This window comes from Protopterus annectens, chromosome 2.part1 (genome assembly GCF_019279795.1).
Source record: "Protopterus annectens isolate FY-2018-M chromosome 2.part1, PAN1.0, whole genome shotgun sequence".
NCBI classification, from domain to species: Eukaryota; Metazoa; Chordata; order Ceratodontiformes; family Protopteridae; genus Protopterus; species Protopterus annectens.
Genome location: NC_056729.1, coordinates 1,425,953,994 through 1,425,971,401, shown reverse-complemented (window position 1 = coordinate 1,425,971,401; position 17,408 = coordinate 1,425,953,994). Strand labels below are relative to the sequence as shown.

The window sequence follows — 17,408 nt, the reverse complement described above, 5'->3', positions numbered from 1 at the left end:
TTCTAGAATGTCTCCGAAGGAGATGTTTTCTGGTGGTGATCTGGGAGACCCTTCCCCTTCATCCAAAATCAGTGTCTTTGGTTACAGACTCCTGGGGGGAATGTAAGTGCCTTCTCTTACACAATCTCTTCCAGGAAACCTCTTCAGTGAAATGATCTGGAGAAGTGTCAGAAGAAACGGGAAGTTTCTGAACTGTAACTGCCTGGAAACTGATATGGGACATCTGTCCCTGTGGAATAGGTACATAAGGCTCAAAGGCTGGATCCAAAGAGAAGAAGAGATGGGTTTAGGATCTGAAGAAGTAAGAGTCGAAAGAACTCTCAGGTGGGAGAATATCCTCTCCACCACCATGAAGGTGGAGGGACCAGGAAAAGCCATACCCAACCTCACAAGAGCCCTAACTCCTGGGCTTTCGAGCTCCAACCCTGCCTGGATCTCCACTCCGATGGAGGAGTCAAACACGAATTGTCCAGCACCAAGGCTCTGAGGGGAAGTGATGGTTCAAGACTCTCAGAGTTGGAGGTATCCCTCCAGATCTGGGCCCAAAACTTCAGCTCCAAGACTCATTCTGCTCAAGGGGGGGGGGGGGTCAGTGCTGAACGAGTCAGGGACACAGTTGGAGTCGAAGAAGAAGCTATCTTCGGATCTGACACTTCATCTCTTGGGGCACTTGGATCCAAAACTTCCAAAATCACTGGTTGGATCAGAGAAGGAGAAACAATGGGATTGGAAACAAGTTGAAGGCTCACAGATGTGACTGGAGATGGAGACAGCAGGACCCATGTCTGGATCTGAGCTTGGAGAAATTTCCTCATCATCCTATCCACATCTGCTTCAGAGAGACTTTGGGAGGACCAGATAGAAGGTGACATGGAAGGAGGGCAAGATAACCTCCTGGGAGTTTCCTGTAAAAAGGGTGATTGGAGCCACAGAGAAATCAGCTCTGGAGAGAAGCAAGGGCTCTGGGGCCCAGGGGACTTACACACTGTTAACGTCAGATTTGGATATGTCAAATCCAAGCACTTAGGCAGCTTATCAGGCAGCTCCAATGCTGGAGAAGAGGAGACCAAGCAGGTAAGCTTTTCCTGTGCTCCCTGGGCTCCAAAAAGATTTTGACTTTTTGGTGGAGTTTGAGCCCTTGAAACAGATGCAGAAGAAGAAGGAGATGAAGCTGGAAGCAGGCCTTTTAAAACCAACTTGTGTCTATCACTGATATCCCTGGAATTGAACCCTGCACAGATTTGACAGGCAGAACCTAAACAATAAATGTAATCCCTGTGGGCATCAGAATTGGGTATCTCATGCCCACAGGAAGTGGACTTCATAAATTTTGGCTTTTCGGCCATGTTAAGGACAAGAGAAAGATTTTTTTTTTTTGAGAAAGGGATAGAGAAAAAGAAAAATGACCAATAATGGTAATTAAGTAACTATCCCTGAAAGGTGGGTAAAGGGGTTACCAACAATTGTAAAAAAGAGATACCCGAAAATGGGTTGAAAGAATAGCAAAAATTGCCAAAAAATGAGTAACTGGAGAAAAGGGTATAGACAAAAAAAATTCTATTTTTACTCACATAAAACCTGTAGAACACAACCCAGAACTCGAGAAAACGAGATCCATGTCCAAACTGTTACAGCAGCAAACAAGAACTGGGGTAATACAGCAGTAAGGGGCATTATGGGTAAGGGGAGGAGCTCGAGAGTCAGATCCCGATGTCTGGAAGAAAAGCAGCTGAGTTAGATCCGAGGTCAGATCTGAGATGTATTCGTTGAGGAATGAATGAAAATGACAACAGATCGCTGGTTATGAACATGAATCTGGTATGGGAGTAAGGGAGGGGATAAGACTGGAATAATCTAGGAACTACAGGCTTGTTAGCCTTTATCAGCCTAACAGTAATGGCAGGTAAAGTTATAGACAAAACTGGTTAAGTTTAGCTGGTTGCTTTCTTACATGAGTCCATAACCAGAAAGTGTTATCCAGGCTATTGGTTTTACTACTTGGCTGCAGTATAACCTGATAGGTGATTTTCAGTAGATACATTCTACAAAGATGTCAGTAAGACCTTTCACTCAGACCCACAGTGGTATCTTTTAAATAAACTTCAGGGCTGGGGTGCCTGATCAGGACTGATATACTAGACTATGGAATGGCTGAAGAGTAGGACATATACAGTATGGTGATTCGCAAGTTGTCAAAAATAATGGCACCGAGTATCAAAGTATCACAAAGGTCAGTGTTCAGTCCAGTCCTACTCAGTGTGTTCTTTTCAGAAATATATCAGGAAAATAAAACAAAATTACCTTCTTTATGAATGATACAAAAGCAGGGGGGCACTAGTGCAAGACTGAGTGCACAGTCTGAAGAAAGCCTTTGAAAGGCAAAGTGAGAAGAAAGATTAACATTTGACATTCAATGGAAATAAATGCAAGAAAGTACAATCAAGCTGCAATAACTCCAATTTGAAGCATCATCTTGGTGCTGGGAACTAAAGACAAAAGAGCAGAAGGAGGTTCTGTGGGTTATTATCACATCCACACTGGGCATGAAAATGGACAGGAGTAGTAGCAGCAAACAGAACTGAGGAGCACATCATCAGAGTAATAGGCTTAAAGAGCAATGAAGTAATGCCCTCACTTTACTACGCATTGGTCAGGCCACACTTTGAGTACAGCATGCAGTTTTGGAAGCCTTTCACAGAAAGAGAAATCAAACTGTTGGAAGCAGTCCAAAAAAGTCACCAGAAAGACTTACGTCATTGATTCTAAATGGTACGAGCAGATATTAGCAGAGCTGGGTTTTTCTCATTCAAGTCCAGAAGGAGAAAATTATATATGATATGGGAACATGTGGTATAAAGACATGATAATAAATATGAATATCAGAATGGGGGCAACATGACACAGACCGCAGACTGTAGGCAATAACATTTTCAAAGATAGGTTTATAGACACATAAAATAAACTATCAAAATGGGTTATGAAGAAAAAAATCTATAGAAGCCTTTAAGCCAAGAAAAGGGGAAAATGTAGAGGGAGAAATGTTGGGGAGGCAGAGTATTAAGTGCAATTAATGCCATACTATATAGACTAGTATATCTCATTCTATAAACAAATAATTACACTATAATTATGAAACTATTTCTTCCCTTTATGGTTATAGTGTACAGTGAAAGGACCTAGTACAATGAGGAAATTCAAGGCTGTTAAAAAAAGATAGACACTAAAGAAAAAGGTATGTATAGATCAAATGGCAAAAGTAAGTAGACCAAAAGCAAATGGGAGGCCTGTTGCCTGTAACATTAAGGTACAGTAGTGCATTCCAGGACAAACAAAGAAGGATGCAAGGAGTTGTGATAAGAAGCAGTGACATCAGTCACAGTGTACCCCAGTAATAATGTACAGGCACTAAATATCACTCACAAAGCTGTTTAATGCATCCCACCTACCAGTGTGGGTAGGAATTATTTAAATAAAAAGAAAAGGAGATGCAGTTAAAGAAGAAAATGTAACATCATAGCAACTATCAGTACAACCAAAAACTGGAACCAAACTAGAAACCAAAGGGTAATTAGCTTTTGTGATTTTTTTGTAGTCTAAAGAAGTCTTCGGACGAAAGCGTTGAATGAAATCTTTTTAGTACACTAATTACCCTTTGGTTTCTAATTTGGTTCCAGTTTTTGGTTGTACTGATTTTTGAGCTGAAACTGGTTTCGAACGGATTTTGTGTTAATCATAGCAACTATCATAATTTGTCAGCTGTACATGATGGGCAGCTCAAGCAACATTTTTGTTTTCCTTTATAATATTTTATTTTTTCATAAATTACTCTTTTTTTTGAGGTGGGCTGGCTGTTTCCTTAAAAAATGTCAGATTTCATTTTTGCTGACCAATACACCTCCAGATTTTAACCCTGTCAGACATATAAAGTAAATATAAACCGCTTTAATAATATAATATCAAATGAGACTACACTGCCTGTTTAAGACATTAAGAATATATACAGACCTGAAAAATTAATAATGCTCCATGGCCATATTAAACATTTTAAGACTGGCAGTCCTCAAAGACAAGCAATTTTTAATTCATAGTATTGAACCATGTACTTCAAATTACAGCCCTATACTGATTTTTTTCTCTATTAGTGTTGTATTTATACAATGAATGGAAAAGGCTAACCTGTCTTAAATCACAGCTACTGGTCAGCCGGAACTGTTGTCCAGCAGCCTGATGTGCATCCTTCTCCAGTTGCATGAGACGTGTCTGAAAAATAATATAGCATTTCAACTTCTCAGCAAAACAAAAAAAATGCATTTACTATTTACTACAATTTGTTACACAGTAGTCATCCACGGCAACATTAATACTACTATACTTTTCTTAATATTTTGATAGTCACCTTATTTTCTTTTATATCAAAACAGTAAGAGACTGCTAAATTTGAATTCAATAGAGATATGTTCTATAAGGTAATCACTATAAATCTAGATCTTCTACAGCATCTCTTGTGGTAGATCTATAAATTAAAGAAAAAAAGACTTCTTCACTGCATGCATCAGTGGCCAGCTTCAAATTTACTAGTATTCTATCTACTTGGTTATATCCTTACTGATGTTACCAAACCAACAAAAAAGTAAATAAAGGATGGAATCTGTACATGCTCTCCATTTCTTTCCTACCTTATTTAAACTATCCTCTGTCTACATGGAAATTACATGGTCTCCAAAAATATTGGCTGTAACAAATATCAGGCAATTAATACTTATCCCATCTTGTGGGTTAAGACAACAGAAGGCTGCAGAAAGGTGTCCAAAAGCTAAAAATGTGCTGAAGGAGATGAGACACTCTGAAAGATTCACTGATACGACGAGTGCATGAAATATCTTCTCTACCTTTGGGGAGTCTTCTGTAGCAAATGCCTAAGTTATGACAGAGATCAAAGCATTTTTCCAAAGCAAGGAGACAAAAAATCATAAGGAAAATAAGCTATATTCAGGCTAATATGCCTCCAAGTCAACTATCTAGAAAAATCTGCCTTTAGAAATTCAGTATAATCAATTTATTGTGGCTCACAATGCACTCAATCAACCAGAAAATACACCTGCACTGAAAAACATCATCTATCCCCACTCCAACTCCAGATCACTCCACTCATCTAATAGACTGGTAGTGCAAACCATCAAATCCAACACCTCAGCAGGTGACTCCCTGTTCACCAACTCTGCTGGCAAAATTTGGAACTCACTTCCTGCTAAAATTACCCTAGATACCACCCTATCACATTTCAAAAAAGATCTCAAGGAGTATTTCAAGTCTCGCTGGACATGTCCCTGCTCCAAGCCTGACTGAATCTTTATTCATACTAGTGTACTCATATTGTGTTTGTAAATGGAACCCAAATGTCTTTTTATTTGTTAAGCCGAATTAGAAGTTTGTTAGACTGTACAAATTTAACTGTGACTGTAAAGTGAGTTTTATTTGTACAATGTCATTATGACTCTTGTTTTATCTGTTTTATCTATCTTCCGCTGAAAATGGACATATATCCAGTCGGACTATCCCGGTCAACAAATGCAAAATAAAATAAATAAATAATTTCTAAACAAGGCAGAAAAATAGTCAGTCTTTTACATCTTCACTGCATCTGACAAAGGTATTCCACACGCACACATACACACACACACACACACACACACACACACACACACACACACACACACACACACACACACACACACACACACACACACACACACACACACACACACACACACACACACACACACACACACACACACTCACACACAGTGCATGTATTACATGTATTACGTTATTTGGGTAGATGGGCTTGGTTGTGGGTGTCCATTTTCTGACAGACTTGTTACAAAACGTGCCAACCACAAGAGAATGAAAGTCATTAACTTATAATAATGATAGGTATGAATAACTGTCTTCCTTTACTGTCAAGAATCAGAGCCAGCAGACCCAGGCATGTATCTCAGCACCTAAAACTTTCCTAGGCCATCAAACACCCTCCACACCTTTACCTACAATCTTGTATGTAGAAGGATTCTTCAATAGATCTCTATTAGCCCACAGAATGTGGAACAATGGGGAAAAATGGCAAAGAACACATATGAACAAGAGCCAATGCCATATCCTAAGGCATGGGAAGCTGGGAGGAGTTAAACAGGAAGATGGATCACATTCCTATACGTTATCATTATGATATCTACATAACTTTTACATGTGATAGAACCTGATCCATATTCTTCTAATGTAAGGGTGCAGTCCCTAGCAAACACATTACTGAGTGCCTGAATATCAAGACTTTCACAAAGGCAGTATCTCACACAGTAATGGGTGGCTGCACACAAAACTGTCACCAAGAAAACATTTCAGAAGGATGATAACTAGAGATAGCTATCCCATACATGTCTCATAAGTATAGAGGAGATCTGAAGAGAAGCTTGTACAAACATGAGACATGAGAAGACAAGGATCCTGCCACAAGGATTCAAGTCTGACCAACCAATAGCAGATGGTATAAGAATAGCAAAGGAAGGCTGTTGAGGAAAAATGTTAATCAATAGGATATTTTTAACAAGAAACATCTTTATTAAATTATCACATATGGCATAGGCAATCATGAGTTTATATAAATGAAAACATACCATATTGACATGATTTTAGTTGCAAACATTATACAACAGATAACATATTGGCATAATTTTAGCTGCAAACATTATACATCACTTATAATCTCTCAGTCATTGTCAGCCAAACACATAGCTCATTAAAATCCTGACTTCTTTTAAACCTCATTCCTCCACTGCATGTATTGTTTCCACAATTCCCGTTTTTTTCTATGTAATTTGTGCCTACCATTTTCTAAAGATCTCAATTCCAGCTGTTTTATATATGTTACTATATTCACTACTCCTAGTACAGTTGGTTTAGACTTTGATTTCCATTTTCTAGTAACTGTTTTTTTCGTAGCCACCATAATTACACTCAGCAAGGCCTTAGCATGTCTAGGCAATTCTGATTCTGTATAAAAAAAAAATTTCCTTAGTTACACTAATTTGCTCACCCAGTATTTTTGATAGAGTACTCTGCAGGGAATCTTTAGAGTCTGCCAACTCATTAAACTCCCAGAAAATATGTTCTGATGGACGTATATATACTTAGCAGGGTGTGTGGGGCTTGTAGTTGGTTTGCTCCACTCTGAGGTAATCCCTGGGGCATGAGCAGAATGTGTCAGCATTTATAATTTCGACGTTTTCAAGTAGGGCTTCTTTGTGTCACTGTAGGTGCACAGTTGATCTAGTGCCCTATTCCAATATATATATATATATATATATATATATATATATATATATATATATATATATATATGGTTTACTATCAAAATGTGGAAAAATCAAAACAATTTTACACTTTTTGATCAAATTTGTTATCTGAATTTGGTAATACTGAATTATCATAATGTTGGAAATGGTAAACATGCAATTGACATATGAACGCCGAAGTTCCAATGTCGAAAGTCCGTGTTACCGGTAACATTTATGCAGGTGGGCAAGTCCCCCTGCACCTCCCATGTGTTGAGATATGCCCCCCCACACCTCCTGCATATTATATATTCCAACTCGAAGATTACAGTAAGGTAAAGGGTAAATTTCTCGATCCCCACTGTAGTGCGATCTGTTATCAAAACGTGGATCCCATATTAGCGAATGCACACAAATATTCACTAATGAGGATTCAAACATTTCTGGATCAGCATTACAGAAACTGGAAAACACACATTCAGCCATCCCAGTTTCGTGTAAGTGCCGGTCTACATTTTGATTGTAAACCTATATATATATATATATATATATATATATATATATATGTATATGTATGTATGTATATATATATATATATATATATATATATATATATATATATATATATATATATATATATATATATATATATATACACAAGTACATACTTTTTTTAATTAGCATTTTATTTGAATGACTATTACAAGTTAAATAAAAGTTACGTTCGCACCATAATGCTAGATCCTTGTTGTCCTTCTCCATCTTAACTTACTGGTTTTCCACTTTGAAGCGGATCTGAGTCAGCAAAAAACTTTCAGAGCTTTTCCATCTCTCTCCTACTCCCTCTCCCATAATGCTATGCTCTAAGACTACATGCCAGATCTAATTTCCCCCAGTCAACAGATGGGGAGTCCCCTGGAAGAAGGGAACCCAAAGGGTAATAGGGTAATAGGAAGGCTTCAAGCAAGTTCCATCATAATCTTCCAGGACAAAAATAAAAAAAAATAAAGAGAGTCATAACAATTTTGAAGGGAGAAGGGGGGAAAGTTGTTGAGATGGATGGAAAGGGATAAGAAGGATCTACCATTATGGCAAGGTCATAACTTTTACATCCTATGTTATCCCTTACATCCAATAGCTCAATTGATTCCCCAGCTATTGAGACGTCTGGGTAGCATCATGGCAGGAAACGTTTGAGAATGGTGAAACTGAAGGCTTCTCTGGATCTAGAAACGAGGTCCAGTTTGTGATGTTTGACAAAAGTATGCATTGTAAGACTATGTATATACTCTTTCAGTTATAGAAGAAGCTAATGTAATCTGACAGCAATCTAGACAAGGTGAGACAAGGTGACTTTGAAAACTTTGGAACCCAATTTGGCTTTAGAAAATGGCACGCATAGATAATCATCTTTTTATAAATTCTTTGTAAAATGTAAATAAAATCTCAGCTGGCAATGTACATCTAAAGTGGGCAAACTGTATTCCCCCTGGCTGGAGTGGTTAAGGAAGAAAACAGGCAGATGAACTGATTGACTCAAGGATAACTCTCTAGGAACAGATCTCACACTCTCTCTTTGCGAATGGTCTGTAGATCAGATATTCATCTTGCAGATGTTACAGCTACCGACAACAAAGTCTTCCAAGGAAGAAATTTAAAACTAACAGAAGAGGCTGGCTCAAAGTGTGGTTATGTAAAGGCCTGCAACATCGGAGTCAGGTAACAAGGAGAAGCTGAATCTTTAGTTGTTGGTCTCAAAAGAAAAGTGCCTCTGAGGAAATTTTAAGGGATGCTATAGAAGACGAATTTAATCTAATGTGAAAATATGAGATAGCTGTTACTTGTACCTTGACGGTTGAATACCTTGCATCCAAATGGAAACGGCCTGTCAGAAAGTCCAGTATAGATAAAAGGGGAGCAGAAAATGCCCCCAATCCCTTGTGAATAGCCCAGAGAGAACATTTTTTTTCCAGTTACTTACTTTTGTATATTTTAGAGTAAATGTCTTCTGTAAAGCAGATACAAATTAAGCCACTATAGATGGTAAAAAGAAATCATTGGCCATAGATTCATAGGTTTATACTAGGCTAATAATGACTGGTGCCTTTATAAGCCTAACCATGCAGCTCAAATGTATCCCACAAGTTATTGTGCTTTAGAAGTTATTTTAAGGGGTATATGTTTGTTAGGGCATGATTTAATGGCTGCCACTGTCCATCAGAGATATAGGTATCAGACCAGGGGTTCATAGGTTCATAGGTTGGTACTAGGCTATCAGCCCTCGGGCCTATACAAGCCTAGCCATAACAATTCCCTGGCTATTTCTTCCCACATTATTTACTTTCCTGGACCCCTGTCTAGCAGGGCGACTGACGTGATCCCTGGGGTGAATTTCCTTTCTCCCATCCAATCATCAAAGTTCTTCTTGAAGAGGTCCAAAGAGGCACTCTACTTGACATGTATGGGCAATCTATTCCAGAGTCTGGGGAGTCTCTGGGTCATGAACCTATCCCTCCAGCATGTTTTGTTTATTGTGATGACAAGGTTTAGATCCCTGGAGCGTGTAGCTCTGAGGGATTGGGATTTCTTTAAGTGTAGCATGTCCAACAGCTCTGGGTTTGACATGGCCTTGTATGTTAAGCAGAGATCGCCTCTGAGTAGACGATATGCGACAGAGTATAGCTGGAGTTTTTTAAGGCGGTCAGCATAGGGCATCTGCTTTAGGCCTGTGATTCTTTTAGAGAGGTATTTCTGAGGCCTTTCCAGTTGTTGCAGATGTCTTGAGAGGTACATACCAAATGGGGCGTTGTATTCTATAATGGGTCTAATGAGGGATGAGTACAGTGGGACAATGACCTCCTTTTTTCTGGATGAAAAGCCCTTCGTGATGAGGTGTGCCACATAGAAGGATTTCCTGACTGTTGTGGCGATGTGGTTATCGAAGGTGAGACCACTGTCCACCTGTGTCCCAAGTCTCTTATCACACTTTCTGTGTTTAGTGTACTGCCACCTATATGGTAATTCATGGATACATGTTTTTTCCCAAAGGGGATAACAATACATTTCTTGGCATTGAGCTTGAGCCCATGGCTCTGGCACCAAGCATCTGTTTCTGTAAGGCCCTTTTGTAGAGTATCCACATCATTTGGGGATTCAATAATGGCTCCCAGTTTGCAGTCATCTGCAAACTTTGTTAGCCAGAGTCCCTTAGTGTTGACCTGTACTTCAGAAAAGTAGATGCCAAACAAGAGCGGCCCCAGGACTGAACGCTGAGGTACTCCACTTGTCACTTGTCTGGAGCTGGATTTGGAGTCTGCTACTTTTACAGTGTGGGTTCTATCAATAAGCCATTTAGCAACCCATTGGGTGACATAGGGATTAATGCCCAACTTAGTAAGTTTATCTATGATTCCAGAGTGGGGGATAGTGTCAAAGGCCTTGGCAAGGTCTAGATAGGCTGTGTGGACCACCTTACCCTTGTCCATGGCTCTGGAGACTGATTCAAAGAAGTCAATCAGGTTCAGGAGACAAGATCGGCCCTTCACAAACCCAAACTGGGTGGGGTCCAGTGTTTGAAGGTTGCCAATGTCTTTGTTTATAAGTTCCATGATAATACGCTCCACGGCCTTGCAGATAAGGCTTGACAGACTGATGGGACGGTAGTTTCCAGGATCCAAGGTGGATCCCCCCTTGTGGATTGGGATAACTGTAGCTCTGCGCCACTCAGTGGGCACGAAACCTGAGGTGAGGCTATGATTAAACATGACACTTAGGTGAGGTGCCAGTTCATATTGTAGTTCATGTAGTACACAGCCCGGGATGTCATCTGGTCCCATGGATGCTGTATTCTTGGCTTTAGAGAGTGCGTTTTGTACCTGTGTGGCCGTTATTACTGGAATTTGGCAATCTTCCGGTATTGAGATGGGCCATTTAGGGGGTGAGAGGGGGGTGAAGTTGGCACTGAATCAATCTGCCAGGATATTGGCAATATCCTTTGGATCAGTATATTTAATGCCATTCTGTTTTAGCTCAGCGCAGATCTGAGCATTGCCATTTAGATTCTTGACATAGTTATAGAATGCTTTGTGGTTGTCTTTGGAATCTTTGGCAATTTTATTTTCGTAACTAGCTTTGGAGAATTTTATGAGGCATCTCAGCTTCTTACTGAGGCCAGTAAGGGAGTTTTTTGCATCCTGGGATTTTCCTCTTTTCTGCAAAAGTTTCTTCCTTTTGTTGTAAAGTTTGTTTATGGCGGGGACCACCAGATTGGCTTCCTTTTTGGATGAGAGCATTTTGGTTCTATTTGGGATGGCACGATTCATGCATGAGTGGATGTGCTCGTACAGTGCCTTAGTGTAGGATTCAGCAGTTGAACTTTCAGTTCCCGTCTGCATGGGTGTTATGAAGTTTGTCACTTCTGACTTGAGTAGCATGAAGTTGGCTTTGGAGAAGTTTTTTATGGTGGTTTCTTTACTGGGGGGTGGGGTGGGATGTGGATGTTAAGGGTGATTAGCTTATGGTCAGACCTGACTAACGAGGGGTGACCATAGGTATGGAGCATTGATTTCCCATGTTGGTAATGACCAGGTCTAGGATATTGGAGCCCCTGGTGGGACTATGGATTAGTTGATCCAGGGCATTGGAATTTATGAATTCCAAGAACCGTTAGCAAAGGTGTTGGGACATGAGTAGTTTTCCCAGTTAATGGCAGGGTAGTTAAAATCACCCAGTATTAGGGTGTTTGGTTCTATCTTAATATTTTCCAGTATGTTTAGAAAGGTGTAGTGAGAATCTTGGGGTATGGTGGGTGATCTGTAGCAAGCTACAATTTGGATTGCAGTCTTACCTAGTGTTAGTTGCACTTGGAGAATTTCAGACACATTGTGTTGGCCAACTAGCCTGGTGGTGTGAATATCCTTGGTGAATATTGACACTCCTCCACCTTTAGTGTTTCGGTCCTGGTTTGGTGGCCGAAAAGTGTGGTAAGAGTTGTAGCCTGGTATTGCAGGGGTGCTCTCTGGAGCCTTGAACTTCCGATTTCCCATCCATTGGTCCAGGTTGTGCTTGAACAGGGATAGGGAAAGGATCTGCTTCATATGAATGGGAAGCCTGATCCAGAGAATGGAGATTCTCTGAGATATGCATCTGTCCCTTCAACATTTCCTATTTAATTTGCAAACAAAGTTTAAATGATTAAATCTAGTAATTCTGGTGCTGTTCATTTTGCAGATAGGCAAAAGGTTCATCTGAGCAGGATTCAGGGATGCCTTGTATGCCTGGCATAAATCAGTCTGCAGGAAGTAGAGTATAGAGGTAGGGTTTGAAGTGATCTGCTTTGAACAATGTGTTCACATCCTCTATTCTTTTTATGAGGAACGTTCCAGTTGTTGCCATGTGTCTGGAAGATTGCATTTAAGTACCTCATTGTAAGTAGGTCTATGTGTGGGATGCATACTGTGTGTGGAGGGTGCAGCATATGTATTTCTGACAACCAGATTGTTATTATGAGAGTTATTGCGCAAAAGATTTGCCTCCAAAGACAATGTGTAATATATATATCTCTTGCATAATATATTTGTTTCTTTGAGGATTAAATGGTTGTCAATGAACATTAGACAATTGTTACATCATCTCAATATATTCATATCCACCAAACTGACTGTGGAAAAATTGGAAAAGTGCATATCCATAATGTCAGGTCCTTTACCGAGTGAGATGCAAGGGTGGTGCAGGATGGCTTGGGAAGGCACTCAGTATTATAGATCTATGGAAAACAATGGGTGAGAAAAGTCCTTAAATAGCTTATAGTGTAAACAGTGTGGGAAGAAATAGCCAGGGAATTGTTATGGCTAGGCTTGTATAGGCCCAAGGGCCGATAGCCTAGTACCAACCTATGAACCTATGAACCTATTATGCATCAGACAATAGCAATGAAAGAAGGGAGAGACAGACTTTGGAAGTGAGATTAGGCCAGAGACACAGTTTTTAAAAAAAAAATAACAGGAAAAGGGTTGGAGAATTGGGAAAAAGCAAGCTGCAAGAAGCAGGCTAGCTAGAGAGGGATCTAATCAAATAGAGTAGCTTAGAGTCATAGGACTCTAAGCTACAGGTCAGTGTCCCTAGGTAGGTTAGAGTTTCAGAAACTTTAGCTAAATGTCTCAGTGGAGGATGGGGCAGATACAAAGAACAGGGGAACAGACAGGCACTGGAAACCAACTTTAAGAAGGTAAATGATAAGCAGAATATAAAACACTTGCAGCAAGCTTGAATATCAATAGCTGTAAAAGCACTGAAATACCAGTTCTAGAGCAGATTAGGTAATGCTCTTACTACTGTAATTCTACAGCAGTCTAAGGTACCGGACTATGCAGAAATTTACCAGTAACACTTTTATATGGAAAAAAGTGCAGTAATAAATGACTAAAGGCGGCCATAACTATGAATTAAACTGTAAGACTAAGGCCCCAGACTTGGTTCAAAATAGAAACAATTATTTTTTTTCAAGTAAATGTACTTACAGAGATAGAAGTGCAGTATAATGTAAAATGTATAAACACAATCTTTCCACAAATGCAAATGAAGCTGCAGGACTATGGCCCCAGAACAAATTAGAGAGATGCAAACAGATCTTTGGAATTTAAGAAACCATGTTACTTTGAGAAATTTGATGTCCAGATGAGGCTCACTGAACAGATGAGACAGCTGAATCAGTTTGGGATCCAAGACCCATGGTGGTTGTAAAAGATGAAGCCAAAGATAAGGGAACCAAATTTGTCAGAGCTAGAAGAATGCAAGGAAAATCACAGTTGCCTTGCACATGGACGCTTTCTGTAGAACCCTCATTATTAGCAGTACTGGAGGAAAGGCATATAGGAGACAAGGTGGCCAAGTAGAAGCTAGAGCATCCTTCAATGATTGTCCCTTTTGAAGGATGATAGCAAAGTACTGTCTGCACTTTGAATTGGTGGGGGGTGCAAATAGGACTCAGCAAGGCTAGCCTCACAGACTGAAAATTTCTGCTGCCGCTGTACTGTAGAGGGACCATTCATGAGAATGCATCTGCTCTGTTTGTCCACTAGAATACTTGCTCAGCATGATACATGCATTGTTATTAGAAAGAGCTGTAAAGACATTGCCCATTGCATAACCTCATGGCCTCTCTACACAGAAGGAGTCCCTTCTGCTTGTTGATGTACCAGACTACATAGATGTTCTCTGTGTGAGGGGAAATCAAACCCTGGGATGGAAGTCCTGAAGTGTCTGCAACACTAGGACTGTCCTCATCTCCAAAACATTCATCTGAAGATGGGCCTCCTGACTAGTCCACATTCCTTGGACCATCCTTCCTAGAAATGCCCCCATCACAATGGGGAAGTGTAAGGGGCAACAATGGTTGTGGGGAAATACAAGCAGGTATCCTTGACAGAGAAAGTAAAGCTGTGTACACTTACCATAAATGTAGATGTCTGAGTGTATTCACTGTTGCAGTCATCACATTTGGGTTATCCCTGCCAGGGTAGCCCTCAGCTGGCCCGAATACCAGAGACAAAGACGTTATGTACTCACCATAATGTTCCATGTGAGTTGTTCATCTCGCCTTCATTCTTACAGATGGGTTCAGAGCCGATTCTCGGCTCTGCGTCGGCCTAATACAAAGCTCAAGGTCTTCAGATAACTCGAGGTCAAGTCCCTATCCCATGATGCACTCGAAGTTACTTCAGATCTTGTTTGCTGCATATAATGGGTATAGTTCCTCATACTAAAGGGGTGGCGTAAGCCACAAAACTATGGGCTAGGCTTGTAAATGCCCTCGGGCAGATAGCCTAGTATGAACCTATGAACCTATGAACCTAATAATATAATAATAATAATAATATAATAATACCATGTGTCATTCTATCACTCTTCGGAGAAAGCCATAGAAGGATTGAGCAACCACAAAAAATCTAGTATCTCAGTCCTCGAAAAACCCGGGAGAGGGTAGTTGGGTGGGAAGTATGAATGAAGGCAAGATGAACAACTCACATGGAACGTTATGGTGAGTACATAACTTCTTTATGTGAAGTTGTTCTATCTCACCGTTTATTCTTACAGATGGGTAGCGTCCCAAGCACCATCTTTCTTGGGTGGCTCACAGGAGTATGTTTTTTAGGACAGTAGAACCAAAGGAGGCCCTGTCCCTGGAAGCCTTGCCAACTTTGTAATGAGTGACAAAGGTATGAGGTTTTGACCAAGTGGCTGCGGCACAAATGTTGTCTATAGGAAGCCTAGCAGAAAAGGCAGAAGATGTGGATGCTGCTCTGGTAGAATGAGCCTTAATTTTGTGTTGTAAGGGCATATTAGCAGCTGAATAAGCAAATTTGATACAGTCAGATAACCATTTAGACAGTGTTGTTTTTGCCACTGGCATACCTTTTCTGGAATCTGAAAAGGAAACAAAAAGCTGTTCTGATTTTCTGAACTCTTTTGTTCTATCCAAGTAAAATCTGAACTGTCTATGAACATCAAGCTTGTGCAGCATATACTCTTAAGTTGTTAGTGTGTTTGGGAAAGAACACTGGCAAATCTATAATCTGGTTAAGGTTAGTTTCAGTACAAACTCTGGGCAAGAATGAAGGATTTGCTCGAAGGGAGACTTTGTCAGCATGAAAAATCAAATAAGGAGGCTTTGTGGGCAAGGCCTGAAGCTCTGACACTCTACGGGCAGAAGTGATGGCTACTAAAAAGATAGTCTTCCATGACAAATATTTCAAATTGCATGAGGAAGCTGGTTCGAAAGGTGGGAGAATAATGCATGGAAGCATAAAATTTAGATTCCATGGGGTATAAGGGGATTTCACAGGTGGTCTGAGATGAAAAGTCCCTTTGAGAAAGGCTTTGGATAGTTTGTGTGACATTATGTTCAATCCTTCAAAGCCAAGGTGAAAAATAGAGATAGCAGTAAGGTTAATCCGAACTGCTGCTGCTGCAGCTTCTTTATTGAAAAGCATAGTCAAGAACTCTAATATGGAGGCAATAGGGGCTTGGTAGGGATCAATGTTATTTTGAGAGGCCCATACAGAAAATATTTTCCATTTGCTAAGATATAGCTTCCTAATAGAGGACTTATGAGAAGATATTAGAATCTGCTGCATTTCATTTGAGAGGTTATGGAACCTGGCTATATTGGGAATTAGAGCAGCCAAGCTGTCAATTTCAGGGACTGAACAGAGGGATGAAGATCCCCTGATGAATGTGTCAGAAGATCTGGAACTGGGTCCAGAATCCAAGGGTCTTCCAATTGATGAAGTCGATGGAAGCAGAACCAAATCTGACGAGGCCAATGAGGGGCTATTAGAATGATGGTTCTTCCCAGGGCTTTTGCTTTCTTATACTTTGGGTATCAAGGGAATTGGTGGGAATGCATAGAGGAGACCCAGAGGCCAATCATGTACAAGTGCGTCCCTTGGGGGCTTCTCCCAGAGGGGGAATCAGGGCAAAGAAGCTTCTGCATTTCATGTTCGTGTGATTGGCAAAAAGGCCGCAGCAAGGCTGGCCCCACCTGTGGAAAACTTTCTCTCTGCTATTTCTTTCTTGAGGGACCACTCATGAGGCAACAAAATTGCCCTGCTTAGTTTGTCTGCTATCACGTTGGATTTCCCTGGGATGTGCGTTGCTAACAGAAAGCGCTGGGTGGATGTAACCCACTGCCATACTCTTACGGCCTCGCAACAAAGGGTATAGGACCTGGTTCCTCCTTGTTTGTTCAAGTACCAGACCACTGACATGTTGTCTTTCTGAATCGCAATTGTTCCCAGAAGAAGAGAATCCTGGAAGTACTGCAACGCTAAACGTACCACTCTCATCTCCAGGACATTGATATGTAGATGTGTCTTCTGTTTGGTCCATGTGCCTTGGGATGCTCTTCCCTGAAAATGCCTCCCCACACCCTATCAGGGAAGCATCCGTGGTCACAGTGGCTGCTGGTGGGGTAGAACAAAAGGACGACCTATCATTACATGAAGAGAGATCAACCACCAGTGAAGATCCTTTTTGCATGTGTTTGTGATCATTATGAGATGAGACATTGGGAGCTCTTGG

The 17,408-nt window shown here is 40.5% G+C and overlaps 1 protein-coding gene across 1 annotated transcript in view; it reads right to left on the bottom strand.

Moving 5' to 3' along the window:
* Positions 1-17,408, bottom strand: part of LOC122794473 (DNA polymerase nu-like) — a 1,294,839-nt gene that overhangs the window by 46,472 nt on the left and 1,230,959 nt on the right. The window contains exon 13 of the mRNA XM_044062895.1: positions 4,177-4,260. Coding sequence (XP_043918830.1) covers positions 4,177-4,260 — 84 coding nt within the window. The remainder of the gene's footprint in view (positions 1-4,176; positions 4,261-17,408) is intronic.